Source organism: Lampetra fluviatilis, chromosome 59, assembly GCF_964198595.1.
Source record: "Lampetra fluviatilis chromosome 59, kcLamFluv1.1, whole genome shotgun sequence".
NCBI lineage: Eukaryota > Metazoa > Chordata > Hyperoartia > Petromyzontiformes > Petromyzontidae > Lampetra > Lampetra fluviatilis.
Genome location: NC_136333.1, coordinates 2,014,553 through 2,028,976, shown reverse-complemented (window position 1 = coordinate 2,028,976; position 14,424 = coordinate 2,014,553). Strand labels below are relative to the sequence as shown.

Below are 14,424 nucleotides of genomic sequence, written 5' to 3'. Positions count from 1 at the left end.
TAAGATGGCCACTCACCAATAGGAAACGAGCGTAAAGGACCCCCCCCTTAGTAAGATGGCCGCTCGCTAATAGGAATCGAGCGTAAAGAACGCCCCCCTTAGTAAGATGGCCGCTCGCCAATAGGAATCGAGCGTAAAGGCCGCCCCCCTTAGTAGGATGGCCGCTCGCCAATAAGAATCGAGCGTAAAGGACGCCCCCCTTAGTAAGATGGCCGCTCACCAATAGGAATCGAGCGTAAAGGACCCCCCCCTCCCCCTTAGTAAGATGGCCGCTCACCAATAGGAATCGAGCGTAAAGGACCTCCCCCCCCCCTTAGTAAGATGGCCGCTCGCCAATAGGAATCGAGCGTAAAGGACTTCCCTTAGTAAGATGGCCACTCACCAATAGGAAACGAGCGTAAAGGACCCCCCCCTTAGTAAGATGGCCGCTCGCTAATAGGAATCGAGCGTAAAGAACGCCCCCCTTAGTAAGATGGCCGCTCACCAACAGGAATCGAGCGTAAAGGACCAACCTTAGTAAGATGTTCATATTCTCAGGTTTTTTCGGTAAAGTCACGTAGGTAAAACATTAAAAGTAATGAAAGTAAAATAAAACAAAACAAAAAATAAAATTCACGACGTTTCGGAGGCAACACAAGTCTCCGTCATCAGGTGGGACCGTCACAGCCAGATTTGCTGCATCAAGAGTAGTAAGATGGCCGCCCACCAATACGAATCGAGCGTAAAGGACCTCCCCCCCCCCCTTAGTAAGATGGCCGCTCGCCAATAGGAATCGAGCGTAAAGGACTTCCCTTAGTAAGATGGCCGCTCGCTAATAGGAATCGAGCGTAAAGAACGCCCCCCTTAGTAAGATGGCCGCTCGCCAATAGGAATCGAGCGTAAAGGCCGCCCCCCTTAGTAGGATGGCCGCTCGCCAATAAGAATCGAGCGTAAAGGACGCCCCCCTTAGTAAGATGGCCGCTCACCAATAGGAATCGAGCGTAAAGGACCACCCCCCCCCCCCCCTTAGTAAGATGGCCGCTCGCCAATAGGAATCGAGCGTAAAGGACTCCCCTTAGTAAAATGGCCGCTCGCCAATAGGAATCGAGGATAAAATACCTCCCTTAGTAAGATGGCCGCCGCGAATCCACTCGGCGACGCAGCTTGAACTGTAGAGCCAAGGGGCCCGTGGCGCGAGGCTTCCAATTTACTCATCAGGGCCCCCGGTCAATTAAGCGCGGCGGCGGCGGCGACTTCGCCGATGTGGAAGATCGGCGATTAACTGAGGCGAAGATTGGCGGTGGCGAGCCGGGTGGGGTGGCCTTGGGGCGGGGGGTGGCCGGGCCATGTCGCTCGTGGCGTACGCGAGCAGCGAGGACGAGGACGACGACGAGGAGAAGGCGGCGGCGTCTACCCCGGGCCTCTTGGCCCCGCGGCGGCGCGGGCAGCCAGTGCGCATCGCGGCGCCAGCCCTGCGAGCCGTGAGACCCTCACCACCATCACCAGACATTCTTTATCTACTGCTACTGCATGAAGCCCTCCCCACGCCCATCACCACCATCACCAGCCATTCTCTATCCACTGCTGCATGAAGCCCTCATCACCACCATCACCAGCCATTCTCTATCTACTGCTGCATGAAGCCCTCATCACCACCATCACCAGCCATTCTCTATCCACTGCTACTGCATGAAGCCCTCCCCACGCTCATCACCACCATCACCAGCCATTCTCTATCCACTGCAGCATGAAGCCCTCCCCACGCTCATCACCACCATCACCAGCCATTCTCTATCCACTGCAGCATGAAGCCCTCCCCGCGCTCATCACCACCATCACCAGCCATTCTCTATCTACTGCTGCATGAAGCCCTCATCACCACCATCACCAGCCATTCTCTATCCACTGCAGCATGAAGCCCTCCCCACGCTCATCACCACCATCACCAGCCATGCTCTATCCACTGCAGCATGAAGCCCTCCCCACGCTCATCACCACCATCACCAGCCATTCTCTATCCACTGCAGCATGAAGCCCTCATCACCACCATCACCAGCCATGCTCTATCCACTGCAGCATGAAGCCCTCCCCACGCTCATCACCACCATCACCAGCCATTCTCTATCCACTGCTACTGCATGAAGCCCTCCCCACGCTCATCACCACCATCACCAGCCATGCTCTATCCACTGCTGTGCTGGGAGGCTGTCGCCCCACACCACCTCGTCTCTATCCGGGCGACGTGTCCCTGACCAAGTGGCACCGACGTGATGGTCACAGCCGACGAGGGATGTAGACTTCGTGTCGTCACGTCGCTTGTTCGCACAAAATCCTTCAGCTGCGTCTCAAGGCCCAGGTCACTCCTCCTGTGGATGTGGTGGTTAGGGGCGCCACGGTGGCGATGAGATGTTGACTACCTCGCCTGGTGTGCAGGAGGTCGTGGGTTCCATCCCGACCCTGACGCCTGCTGCTGTATATTTGGAGTTTGTGGTGTCTCTCTCTCATCATCATCACGGTGGCTATGAGATGTTGACTACCTCGCCTGGTATGCAGGAGGTCGTGGGTTCGATCCCGACCCTGACGCCTGCTGTATATTTGGAGTTTGCGTGTCTCTCTCTCATCAGATGTTGACTACCTCGCCTGGTATTCAGGAGGTCGTGGGTTCGATCCCGACCCTGACGCCTGCTGTGTATTTGGAGTTTGCGTGTCCCTCTCTCATCATCATCACGATGGCTATGCGATGTTGACTACCTCGCCTGGTATGCAGGAGGTCGTGGGTTCGATCCCGACCCTGACGCCTGCTGTATATTTGGAGTTTGCGTGTCTCTCTCATCATCACGGTGGCTAGGAGAGATGTCAACTACCTCGCCTGGTATGCAGGAGGTCGTGGGTTCAATCCTGACTGACGCCTGCTGTAGTATATTTCTAGTTTGCACGTTCTCCCCTTGGTAGTGTGGATTAACATTTAGAGACATCACACGTTTAGAGTGTTTGACTGCTATAATTGTCCACGTGATGATAAGCCACTTCGTTGAGCTATCATTTGTGTTGGCCAGGTCGCGTCTGAGAAAGAGCTGCTTAGCTCAGTGGGCCTTACCTGGTAAAATACAAAACAGTTTGGTTGTTGTGTGTTTTTACGTGATTGTGCATTTGTATTTGCGTCACATTAGTAGCCTGCGTTCACGTACACACGAGGGTGTGTATTTGTATACTCTTTGGTTCTTTCGGTAAAGTCACGTAGGTAGAAAAATCAAATAAATCACGACGTTTCGATCGCAACACAAGCAATCGTCATCAGGTGGGACAACTCAAGTAGGCGTGTTGTGATCGAAACCTACGTGACTTTACCGAAAGAACCAAAGAGTTTGGATGTCTGCAGTCACGAAAGCTTCAAATCAAGATTGGTGTGTATTTGATTACATATAGTTGTGTGTATTTATATTTCGACTAGCATAAGTACCCGGCGTTGCCCGGGTGAAAAATATATTTCTTAATAACCTTACATATATACACAGATGGGCTGCTACCCCTGCCCCCCCCAGCCACGATCTCCTCGGCTGCTGTGCAGTAATATGTACGGCCTATAGTGTGGTGGGGTGTCGAGGCCTAGTACCGTGCAGAGCCTCCGGCCTCGCCTAGATTGCCCATCCGGCTGAGGCTGGGTACCGGGGCCGTTACCCCCCCCCCCCCCGCGCTACAATAATACTGTCTAATCGCTATAATTTAATAATCTACCGACCCTATAATAGTAATTGCACACATTGTGGTGGGGGGGGAGTGAAGAGGACGTGAAACTTTGATGAATTTACCTCAGAGTCGCGTGTTAATGCGTGCGCATATTTTTAACGGGAATTAAAAATGGCGTCCACCCCGCAGCGAATGCGTCGCTACCCGTTGCCAGGGGCAACCGCCGTCCAATGAAACTGCGTATGGTCCGGCGACACACAGACAGACAGATTTGCGATTTTATATATATAGATTTAAAGCTTTCGTGACTGCAGGGATTCATATTCTTGGTTCTTACGGTGTCACGTAGAAGGGAGATAATAAAATAAAAATTCTCACGACGTTTCGTTTGCAACACAAGCAATCATCATCAGGTGTGAAAACTACAGCAAAAACATTTTCTTGCTGTGGTTTTCACACCCGATGATGATTGCTTGTGTTGCAATCGAAACGTGATAATTTTATTGTTTTATATTATTATTTTATTCTTTTCCTTCTACGTGACTTTACCGAAAGAACCAAGAATACGTGTGTATTTGTTTATGAATGTTTGTGATTATATGGGAGTGTTTGTGTCATTCAACCCATGGCACTTGGGTCTGCCCCGTGACCTCCAGTCAGTGAGCCTTCGACACTTTCACGTGGCCTCTGAGTGCACCAGGCCTGGCACGAGCGCCGTGGTGACGTCACCGCCACTTTAAATCTCGATTGAACGCTAATTTCTGAGAAAATAATTTTTATGTAGATGAAACATAATATCCTGCCTTGGCTCCTCCCACCCTCAACCAGTATACAGTATATACAAGGACTGTTTTATTGGAATTTCTCTTACTAGATACAGCAATCGTGCTGTGACGGTTCCACCTGAAGACGGAAGCTTGTGTTGCCTCTGAAACGTCGTGATTTTAATTTTATTTTTATTTTTTATTTTACTTTTATTAATTATAATTTTTTACCTACGTGACTTTACCGGAAAAAAACCTAAGAATATGAATCCTTGCAGTCACGAAAGCTTCAAATCTAGAAAAAAAAAATTGTGTTTAGTTTGTTGTCCTTCCCACGCACCTCCAAATAGCACAGTTGGTGATGTACAGTGCGAAAGAAGTTCAACATACACACACTTCGTGACGAATGGCCGCTGATGAACACAGGAGTGTGTGTTCATACACCCATGTTTGTGTAACTGTTTAGGAGTCTGTGTTCGCATGCTTACATGATTGTGTTCATGCTTACCTATGAGACTGTGTGTTTGTGAGTTTGTGGAGTCTTGTGTTCACGTGCTCATGAGGGTGTTGCCCCGTGTCCCGCAGCCCGACTCTGATGATGAGGACGAGGAGCCGAAAGTGAAGAGGTTTGTGCCGTCCACGGTGAGTGCCTCTTCCTCCGCCATCGCTCTCGCTCGCTCGGACGCACCGCCCCTATATCACCGCTGCTCACTCGCTCACCTCCGCTCAGTCGCTCACCCCCGCTCACTCGCTCACCCCCGCTCACTCGCTCACCCCCGCTCACTCGCTCACCCCCGCTCAGTCGCTCACTCGCTCACCCCCGCTCACTAGCTCACCCTCGCTCACTCGCTCACCCCCGCTCACCCTCGCTCACCCTCGCTCACCGCCGGTCACTTGCTCACCCCCGCTCAGTCGCTCACCGTCGGCCACTCGCTCACCCCACTCCGAGCACTCACGCGACCGCTGCTGTCAACTTCACTCACCGGTTCCCTCCCAGTCACTCGCTCGCCCAGTTGTGCGACTCTTCAACTTGCCGGCAAGCTCGCACAACAACGGTAATAATTGCTGTTAATTGTACACCATGTGACAACGACATTTGTTCGGCTACGTCGGGTGGCGTGCGGGGTCTAGACGACACAAATGTCATCGTCCCATTACGTTGGCCTGACGCAACAAATGAATTCTGATTCGTGATATCGGCTGCGTTAAACTCGCGTAGGGTGGCGCTTCACGCCGTCCGCCGCTTGGCAAACCCAAACGCGCGCCCCGTCTCGTTCCCCCGTGCCGGCAGGTGTCACCGGGCGCCACGGGCCTCTCCGCGCTGCTGCCCAAGCCGCGGGGCGGCGTGCTGTCCGCCTCGTCGCTCGCCGGCACCAAGGTGACCTCGCGGCCGCTCGTGCCGCACGCCTTGACGAAGGCCCGCAGGGCCGCGGCCCCGACGGCGGCGCAGGTGCCCAGCCCATCGGCCATCAAGGCGGCGTCGCGGGCGGCCCTGCTGCAGCGCGTGGCGCGGCAGGCGTTGCCCCACGCGGTTGACGACGATGCCAGTGACAGCGAGGAGGAGCAGGCGGCTAGCGGGGGCGGCGCCAGTTTCTTCTCGCTGCCGGCGCGGCCCGGCATGGGCGCCTCGCCGCCCGGCGTTGCCGTCAAGCTGCTGGGTAGGCCCACGCCGCCGGCGCCCGGTGGCCTCTTTATGGAGCGGCTTCGGAATTAGTGCCGCGGTTTCATCTTCCGTGGCAATTCTCCGACTGGGAATAATAATCGGCCGTCAAGTTGCCCTCTCGAGTGGAGGCCCTTCCGCCAGGGGTGGCGCGAGCCAGCGATTGCAGGGCTGGGCTTTCAGATTACCGTGTACAAAACACGTTCCTTCGGAGTGGGCAGGTAGGAACTTGGTTGGACAGCGCATTCGTGCGATCCGTATCACGCGGCGCAAGCTGCGTGGGGCGGCGTGTCACGTGGTGCTGAGCCCGCCCGAAGCGCTTTATGAAATACAAATCGAGGGCGTGGCTATGCACGACAGACAGACAAATAATCCCTGGTGGGCAGTGTGGAACTGTTTTTCCTACCTGTATTAATATCCTTATTCTGAAGTCTGCCCCGGGTCTTTTTTTCTTGGGACAGGAGCCGGGACGGCGGTGCCGTGCCCGGCGACGGGCGACTCCGTGCAGGACGCTCCCCTCGAGTTCTCCGGGATGAAGGCGGACGCTGGGGAGCCCGGAGAATTCCCCGGAGACTATGGCGGTGGTGGCTACCAGGTACCGCGCCGAAACCACGACACACACACACAGGTCACACGCCGCAACCATAGCGCACACACACAGGTCACACGCAGCCACCACGGCACACACACACACAGGTCACACGCCGCAACCATAGCACACACACACAGGTCACACGCAGCCACCACGGCACACACACAGGTACTGCGTCACCACCACGGCACACACACAGGTCATGCAGCAACCATAGCGCACACACACACAGGTACCGCACAGCCACCACGACACACACAGGCACTGCGTCACCACCAAGGCACACACACAGGTCACACACAGCAACCATAGCGCACACACACAGGTGCCGCACAGCAACCACGGCACACACACACACACAGGCCTGTCTGTATTCTTAGTCTTGGTTCTGGCTCAAGCGAGCAGTGGCTCAAGGCCCGTGAGCTTCACTTGAGCCGGCTGTGGGCACGGTCCCAGCTGCGCTCGGGATTTACACGAACCGAGCCAGAGCCGAGTCGGAGCCGAGCCACGAATAAGAATACGGCGCTGAGGGCTACGTTCGGTCGTAGTTCTCCACGGTCTCCGCCTCGCCGGTTCCGTTGAGTCCATCGAGTAATTTGTTCCGTGCGCCAGGGCTACTACGAGCAACCGTACGGCGCAGAGATGGCAACCGCCGGCACCGAGCCTGGCACCAGCATCGTGGACAACGACGCGGTGAGAGGCCCCTTACCGCTCGCCTCACCACCTCCGCGCTCACCACACCACCTCGCCGCTCACCACACCACCTCTCCACACACCATGCCACGTCGCCACACCACCTAACTACTCATAACCTCATTAAAAACCCAATTACCTCGCCTCTCACTACAAACACCCATCACCTCCCCTCACCTGTCCACACCTCGCCTCTCACTACAAACACCCATCACCTCCCCTCACCTGTCCACACCTCGCCTCTCTCACTACAAACACCCATCACCTCCCCTCACCTGTCCACACCTCGCCTCTCACTACAAACACCGATCACCTCCCCTCACCTGTCCACACCTCGCCTCTCACTACAAACACCCATCACCTCCCCTCACCTGTCCACACCTCGCCTCTCTCACTACAAACACCCATCACCTCCCCTCACCTGTCCACACCTCGCCTCTCACTACAAACACCGATCACCTCCCCTCACCTGTCCACACCTCGCCTCTCACTACAAACACCCATCACCTCCCCTCACCTGTCCACACCTCGCCTCTCACTACAAACACCCATCACCTCCCCTCACCTGTCCACACCTCGCCGGCCCCTCTCCCGGTGGCCGCTAACGTGGCCGCGCGTCCTCAGTTCCGGCGGCTGCAGGGCAAGAGGAACCGCGGGGAGGAAATCAACTTCATCGAGATCAAGGGCGAGGAGCAGATGAGCGGCGCCAAGGAGTGGCTCACCAAGTCGCTCACCCAGGAGAAGACCATGAAGTCCTTCAGCAAGGTCGCTCAGAGCCCCCCCCCCCCCCCCGGCGGCTTCACGGGGGCGGACCGGTGGCGGTGGCGCATCCGCCGCTTTGTTGCAGAGGGTTTTTTTTGCCGTCGTTCTTGCCGCGTGCAATAACCGGTGTACGCCTTTTGGTGTCATCTGGTCCAACACCAATGGAGACTAGGCTCTAATGAAAGCTGTCTCGGGTGTGGACCAATCAACTTCAAGGACAGTGTATATTATTATCATTATCAGAGTTGTTTCTTTTTGTTTGCATTTTGACTACTTGTGTTGTGGTTATTGCAAACATGATGCCTTGAATAAAGGTGTCAGTTTTGTACCAGTTTAAAAGGGTAAAAACCTACTACTATATTTTGCCACTGGTAAAAGAGATCTCATAGTGTAAATGCTTACCCCGAGCTCTCAAGACTCTGATATTGCACTGTGTTTGAGTTGTACGCCTTCTGGTGTCATCTGGTCCAACACCAATGGGGACTAGGCTCTAAAGAAAGCCGTCTCGGGTGTGGACCAATAAACTTCAAGGACAGTGCATATTATTATCATTATCAGAGTTGTTTCTTTTTGTTTGCATTTTAACTACTTGTGTTGTGGTTATTGCAAACATGATGCCTTGTATAAAGGTGTCAGTTTTGTACCAGTTTAAAGGGTAAAAACCTACTACTATGTGGACTCTCGCTTGTTCCACCTGTACGGGACGGAGCGTGTCCGCCCTTGCACGTGCGTGGGTTTTTCTCCGGGAGCTCCGGTTTCCTATCAATGCTCATTGATTGGTTGAAAAAACTTCCTGCAAAGACCAATGTGGCAGCACGCTCCAGTCTATTGACTCATCGTGGTGTTCCTGGGAAAATAGCTGAATCTCATAATGTTACAATAATGGCCGTAATTATAATTGATATTGTTATGAACCCTTGTGACCAAATGCACGAGGAGGAAACGCTCCTAAAGTCTCCTGGACGGTGCTTGGTAGGATTAGCGCGGCGGGTTAGCAGCGGGTTAGCGGGCAGTGCGACGGAATACATTGCTAGGCCCAGGACGTTGAGGTTACCTTTTGTGCATGCCTCTTCGTCGTTGGCATCGCCCACGGCGGTGGGAAGGGGCTCCCTTGGCGGCCGCGTGTGACGCCTCGTGCCGCTGCTGTGTTCACAGAAAAAGGGCGACCAGCCCTCCACCCAGCAGAAGCGCAAGCATCAGATCACCTACCTGATGCACCAGGTGAGCGCCACACTCGCTCCTCGCCACGCACACCGCATTCGCCACAGTCCCTCCCTCTCTTCCATCTCCCTTTCTTCCATCTTCCTTCATCCCATCCTTCTATCTTCCAACCCTTTTTCTCCATCTCTCATGGATCACATCCCTGTCTCTTGCATCTCCTTCTCTCCCTACACCTCCTTCGCTCTCTCATACCCCTTTCTTTTTTTCCCTCCTCCTATTCCCCCACCGCTCACCTTCCATCTCTCTCCCCCCCCCCACCCCGGTCCCTACCCCAGGCGAAGGAGCGGGAGCTGGAGCTCAAAAACTCGTGGTCGGAGAACAAGCTGACTCGGCGCCAGACGCAGGCCAAGTACGGCTTCTAGCGCCGGGCCAGCGCCACCGGCACCGGCACCACCGGCCGTTGTCAGCCGGCCGACGCGGCCAACTCCCCACAGTCAACCGGCCATAGCCAATCCCGCCGCGGTTAACGACCCACGGCTAACCGTCCATGGCCAATCCGGAGATTGGAGGTGGCGGCCGCGCCCTGCGGGGAGTTTGGAGGGAGACTCCCTGGCACCGCTACGTGGTGCCGTTCTCGTTGCTTGGGTTCCCTGAGACGCCGCTAAATCTGGTCTCCAGCGGACCCGGGGCCGTACGCGCCACCGACATTGTGAGACGCGGGCGCCAGCGGAGAGTGAGAGCCAGCGCCTACCCCCCCCCACCACCCCCCTCTCTCTCGTTGGTGACCGCCGCTGTGTTTGCGCCGCCCGTGCCGCGTGAATGAACAATGTGGACAGGAACAGAGAATCGCACAAAAGTCATAATCGCGCGCGCGCTCAGGAACGTGTTGTCGCACACCCGCGTATGGATCTTGCGTGGAGGCCTACCCACGCCATAGCTAATCGTTGGGGAGGTGGCGGGGGGTTTGTTTGGTCAATTCCGGATTGATTAAAGCGTGGTACAGAATGGTGGATTTTACTGCGCTGCCCTCCCGCTGCCTCCAATGCAGCAGCTGCAGCAACCTGTTGTGCATGGTGGTCGCTCACTCGAGCGCTTTCCAGGCACAACCCTTGCTTAGCTTTGCGAGCCGGGGGGGGTGGTGGGTGGGTAGGACGCATTCCGGCCTAGCTCTCGAGGCACCGATAACTGTATGTGGGCCATTGACAGTGTTTTGGCCGGTAAAAACCTTTTTGGACTTTGAGCGGAGTTTTTGACGATCATATGTTCGTGTAGTTTTGTGTGTGTGTGGTTATTTTTTTACAAGAAAATAAAAAAAAGCAAGCCACGTTTTCGTTCCCTGCGAGGCGTTCCCACCCACAAGCGAACGCTCTCTGCCCTGGGCGCCGTTGACTCCGAACGCTGGAGAGTTTTACATGTTGCACCGCAAGGCGGGTCGGGGGAGGTGGGGGGGGGTGGCTTCCACTCAACTCATAACCTCATTAGAAACAGCGCCACCTCGCAAGCAAGAACGCATCGGGTTCGACTCCCGACCCGGCGCCGCTCTGTGCGGAGTTTGATCATTGTTTTTTTACCCTTCTATCTGGCAACAAAACCGACACCTTTTTTTACAAGGAGTCATGTTTGCATAGACCACAATACCTGCAGTCATAATGCAAACAAAAAACACAACTCTGATAATGTATGCACTGTCGTTGAAGTTGATTGGTCAGAGTTTATCAGAGTTATGTTTTTTGTTTGCATTTTGACTGCAGGTATTGTGGTCTAGGCAAACATGACTCCTTGTAAAAAAAAAGGTGTCAGTTTTGTTGCCAGATAGAAGGATAAAAAACCAATTATCATATTTTTTACTGGCAAATGAGGTTCCAATGGTGTGCGGAGTTTGTAAGATTTCTCCCCCTGTCCGGCAGAGGGTTTGCTGCCCCCAACATTCTCCGGTTTCCTCCCAGAGCTAAAAACAAAACCTGCCGGTCCTGGGAATGTGGAGTCGTGAGTGTGTGGGTGCGGGCACCTGCCCCCCCCCTCCTTCCTGCCCTCTACCCCTCCACGCTACCCCCCCCCCCTCAAGCCACTGTCGCTCCTCGCCCACACCGCCCGCATGGATCAATATCCGAGCGGGTCACGTGCTGTCTGATGTCACTTGAATGAACTCTGAACTTTGCGTGTGGGTGGCTTGTGTCGGTGGGGGTTCTGGCACCCCTGGCCACACCACGAGGTGGTTCCCCTGTAATAAAAGCCGTCTTTGTCTCTCCTCTCGGCGTATCGCTGTGTCTCTTCGAGGAGGGCTCTCCCCCGGGTGTCGTGGTCGGTTCTTGTTGTTGCCGAGTCGTCCGCGATATTATTTTTTATTTGTCATCACGGTTCTGCGAGTAAAAGGACTCGAAACGCCAAGCGGCCAGCAACGAACAGCACTAAGAGGGTTGACGGAAGGCGTGACCCGCACGGCACGCGCAGAGCGAGATGGTGACTCCAACACTGCAGTGATGCGGTGACAATCGGAATATTTATCTTGGAGGAATCCGATGCGCTGTAAAGCTATTTTTCGCAGATGTCCAGTAGGGGCGTGTAAAGTGCAAGAAAGGTGAACAAATCGCCCAAACGCATACAAATAAAACAAAACCATCCCCGTTCTAGCAGGCATAGCCCACTGAGGCATTGACTTCATTTTTAAATCCTTTATATTAAGTTCGCGTGCTTGCTTGCTTGCTTGCGTGCTTGCTTGCGTGCTTGCTTGCTTGCTTAGGACCGTGCAAATCTTTCGGTCGTTTTTTAACCCACTTCCCGTGATCCAATCGAGCTGACATTTTCCACACAGACTCGTTGTGCCAGACAATTATTGTTCGTGAAAAAAAATTCCCAAAATTTTACACTTTTTAGGCAAAATGTTTTTATTTTACATATATTCAAATAGAACGCATTCATGGCTTTGGCTGAATGTCAGAGTGTAAGAGCCCAGAGCGTAACCCCTCCACAGGCCGTGGCGGAGTAGCGCAGTTGGTAGCGCCCTCGCTTCCCATGCCAAAGGTCGCGGGATTGATCCCCGCGTCCCCCACAGGCGAATATATTTTTAAATCCTTTATATTAAGTTCGCTGCCACGCATATAAAGGATTTATAGTGAAAAACTTTGTTTTTACGGGTTATACTTATTAAATCCTTTATATTAAGTTCACTTGCTTGCGCACTTACGACCGTGCAAATCTTTCGGTCGTTTTTTAACCCACTTCCCGTGATCCAATCGAGCTGACATTTTGCACACAGACTCGTTGTGCGTGACAATTTATTTTCGTGAAAAAAATGTCAAAAATGTTACACTTTTTAGGAAAAAATGTTTTTCATTTAATTTTTAGGAAAATTTTTTTTTCATATTTCATTTAAAATACCAATGTGATAAAAAATAAACTCTTACTCAAGAAAAACAGAAGTGAATAATAAAATAAAACCGATGCTACGCATATAAAGGATTTATAGTGAAAAACTTTGTTTTTACGGGTTAATTTTTTAGAAGCGACCTGGCCACAAATGATAGCTCAACAAGGTTGCTTATCACCACGTGGAAATCTGTAGCAGCTAAATAATCTCAATGCATGATAATTGTTTTTTTACCCTTCTATCTGGCAACAAAACTGACACCTTTTTTACACAAGGAGTCATGTTTGCATAGACCACAATACCTGCGGTCGGAATGCAAACAAAAAACACAACTGATAATGTATGTACTGTCCTTGAAATGGATTGGTCCACACCCGAGACAGCTTTTCTTAGAGCCTAGTCTCACATGGTGTTGGACCAGATGACGCCAAAAGGCGCACAACTCAAAAACAATGCACCATCAGAGTATGAGAGCTCGGGGTAAGCATTTACACCATTGGAACCTCATTTGCCAGTAAAACATATGATAATTGTTTTTTTACCCTTTTATCTGGCAACAAAACTGACACCTTTTTTACGAGGAGTCATGTTTGCATAGACCACAACACTTTTTATTTCAAAGTCAAGTCATTAATCGGGTGTTAAACATTTAAATCTCAAAGCCCCGCTGTTAATTTAAAGGCCACGTGCCACATCGTGTGGAGTAAAAGTCTCCGTTAAATGCTCCTGGAAAGGACCCCCAAGAAATTGTGCCACAATTAACAAGAAATTACTTGCCTTGATTGAATAATTAAATAGGTATAGATAGTTTGCCGACGGGTGGATTATAATTTAAATTAAACCACATAAAAGTGTGTCTCTTAGCCATCATCGAGTTGAGGAGGGGGGGGGGCAGCTTCACACAGATGTGTGAGCTCATTTATGCCATTCAACCAACAACTTAAAAAAAAAATTGAACAACAAAAAAAGCCCACCATGATCATTTGCATGCAAGTGAAGACGGGTCGTCTCACATGGTGTTGGACCAGATGACGCCAAAAGACGCACAACTCAAAGGCAATGCACCATCAGAGTATGAGAGCTCAGGGTAAGCATTTACACCATTGGAACATCCTTCGCCAGTAGCATTTCGACCGCAGGTATTGTGGTCAATGCAAACATGACTCCTTGTAAAAATTAACCCGTAAAAACAAAGCTTTTCACTATAAATCCTTTATATGCGTGGCGGCTAGAGTCCTCTCGTCCTCTGGCTTGAGATGGCTGCCACCTATGGGTCAGATGATTGCCTGCCACCATTATAGCAATTGGTAATTAAATATAAACATTTTTTTCCTAAAAAGTGTAAAGTTATGGAAAAATTTTCACGAAAATAAATTGTCACGCACAACGAATCTGTGTGCAAAATGTCAGCTCGAATGGATCACGGGAAGTGGGTTAAAAAAACGACCGAAAGATTTGCACGGTCGTAAGCGCGCAAGCAAGCAAGTGAACTTAATATAAAGGATTTTTAAAAAAGGTGTCAGTTTTGTTGCCAGAAAAAAGGGTAAAAAAACCAATAATTTTGCTACTGGCAAACGAGGTTCGAATCTCAATGCACGTGGAGGGAGAAGAAAAAAATCCACGGGGGGAGAGCGAGAGGCACGCAGACACGTGGGTGGGGGCACCGAGGGATTGGTGGATCACGCAGATGTTGAGAAGGGGGCCGTCCATAAATGACGTCACGCACCTGGTGGGGGAGGGGGGTTTGAGAAATGTGACG

General features: G+C 52.3%; 1 protein-coding gene across 1 annotated transcript; it reads left to right on the top strand.

Moving 5' to 3' along the window:
* Positions 1-1,118: 1,118 nt before the first annotated feature.
* On the top strand, positions 1,119-11,541 carry PRCC (proline rich mitotic checkpoint control factor). The gene is made up of 8 exons (XM_078880841.1): positions 1,119-1,460; positions 5,016-5,072; positions 5,722-6,088; positions 6,552-6,685; positions 7,295-7,375; positions 8,000-8,140; positions 9,293-9,358; positions 9,634-11,541. The coding sequence occupies exons 1-8, from the start codon at positions 1,326-1,328 to the stop codon at positions 9,718-9,720; spliced, it is 1,068 nt and encodes a 355-aa protein (XP_078736967.1). The 5' UTR covers positions 1,119-1,325; the 3' UTR covers positions 9,721-11,541.
* Positions 11,542-14,424: the final 2,883 nt, after the last annotated feature.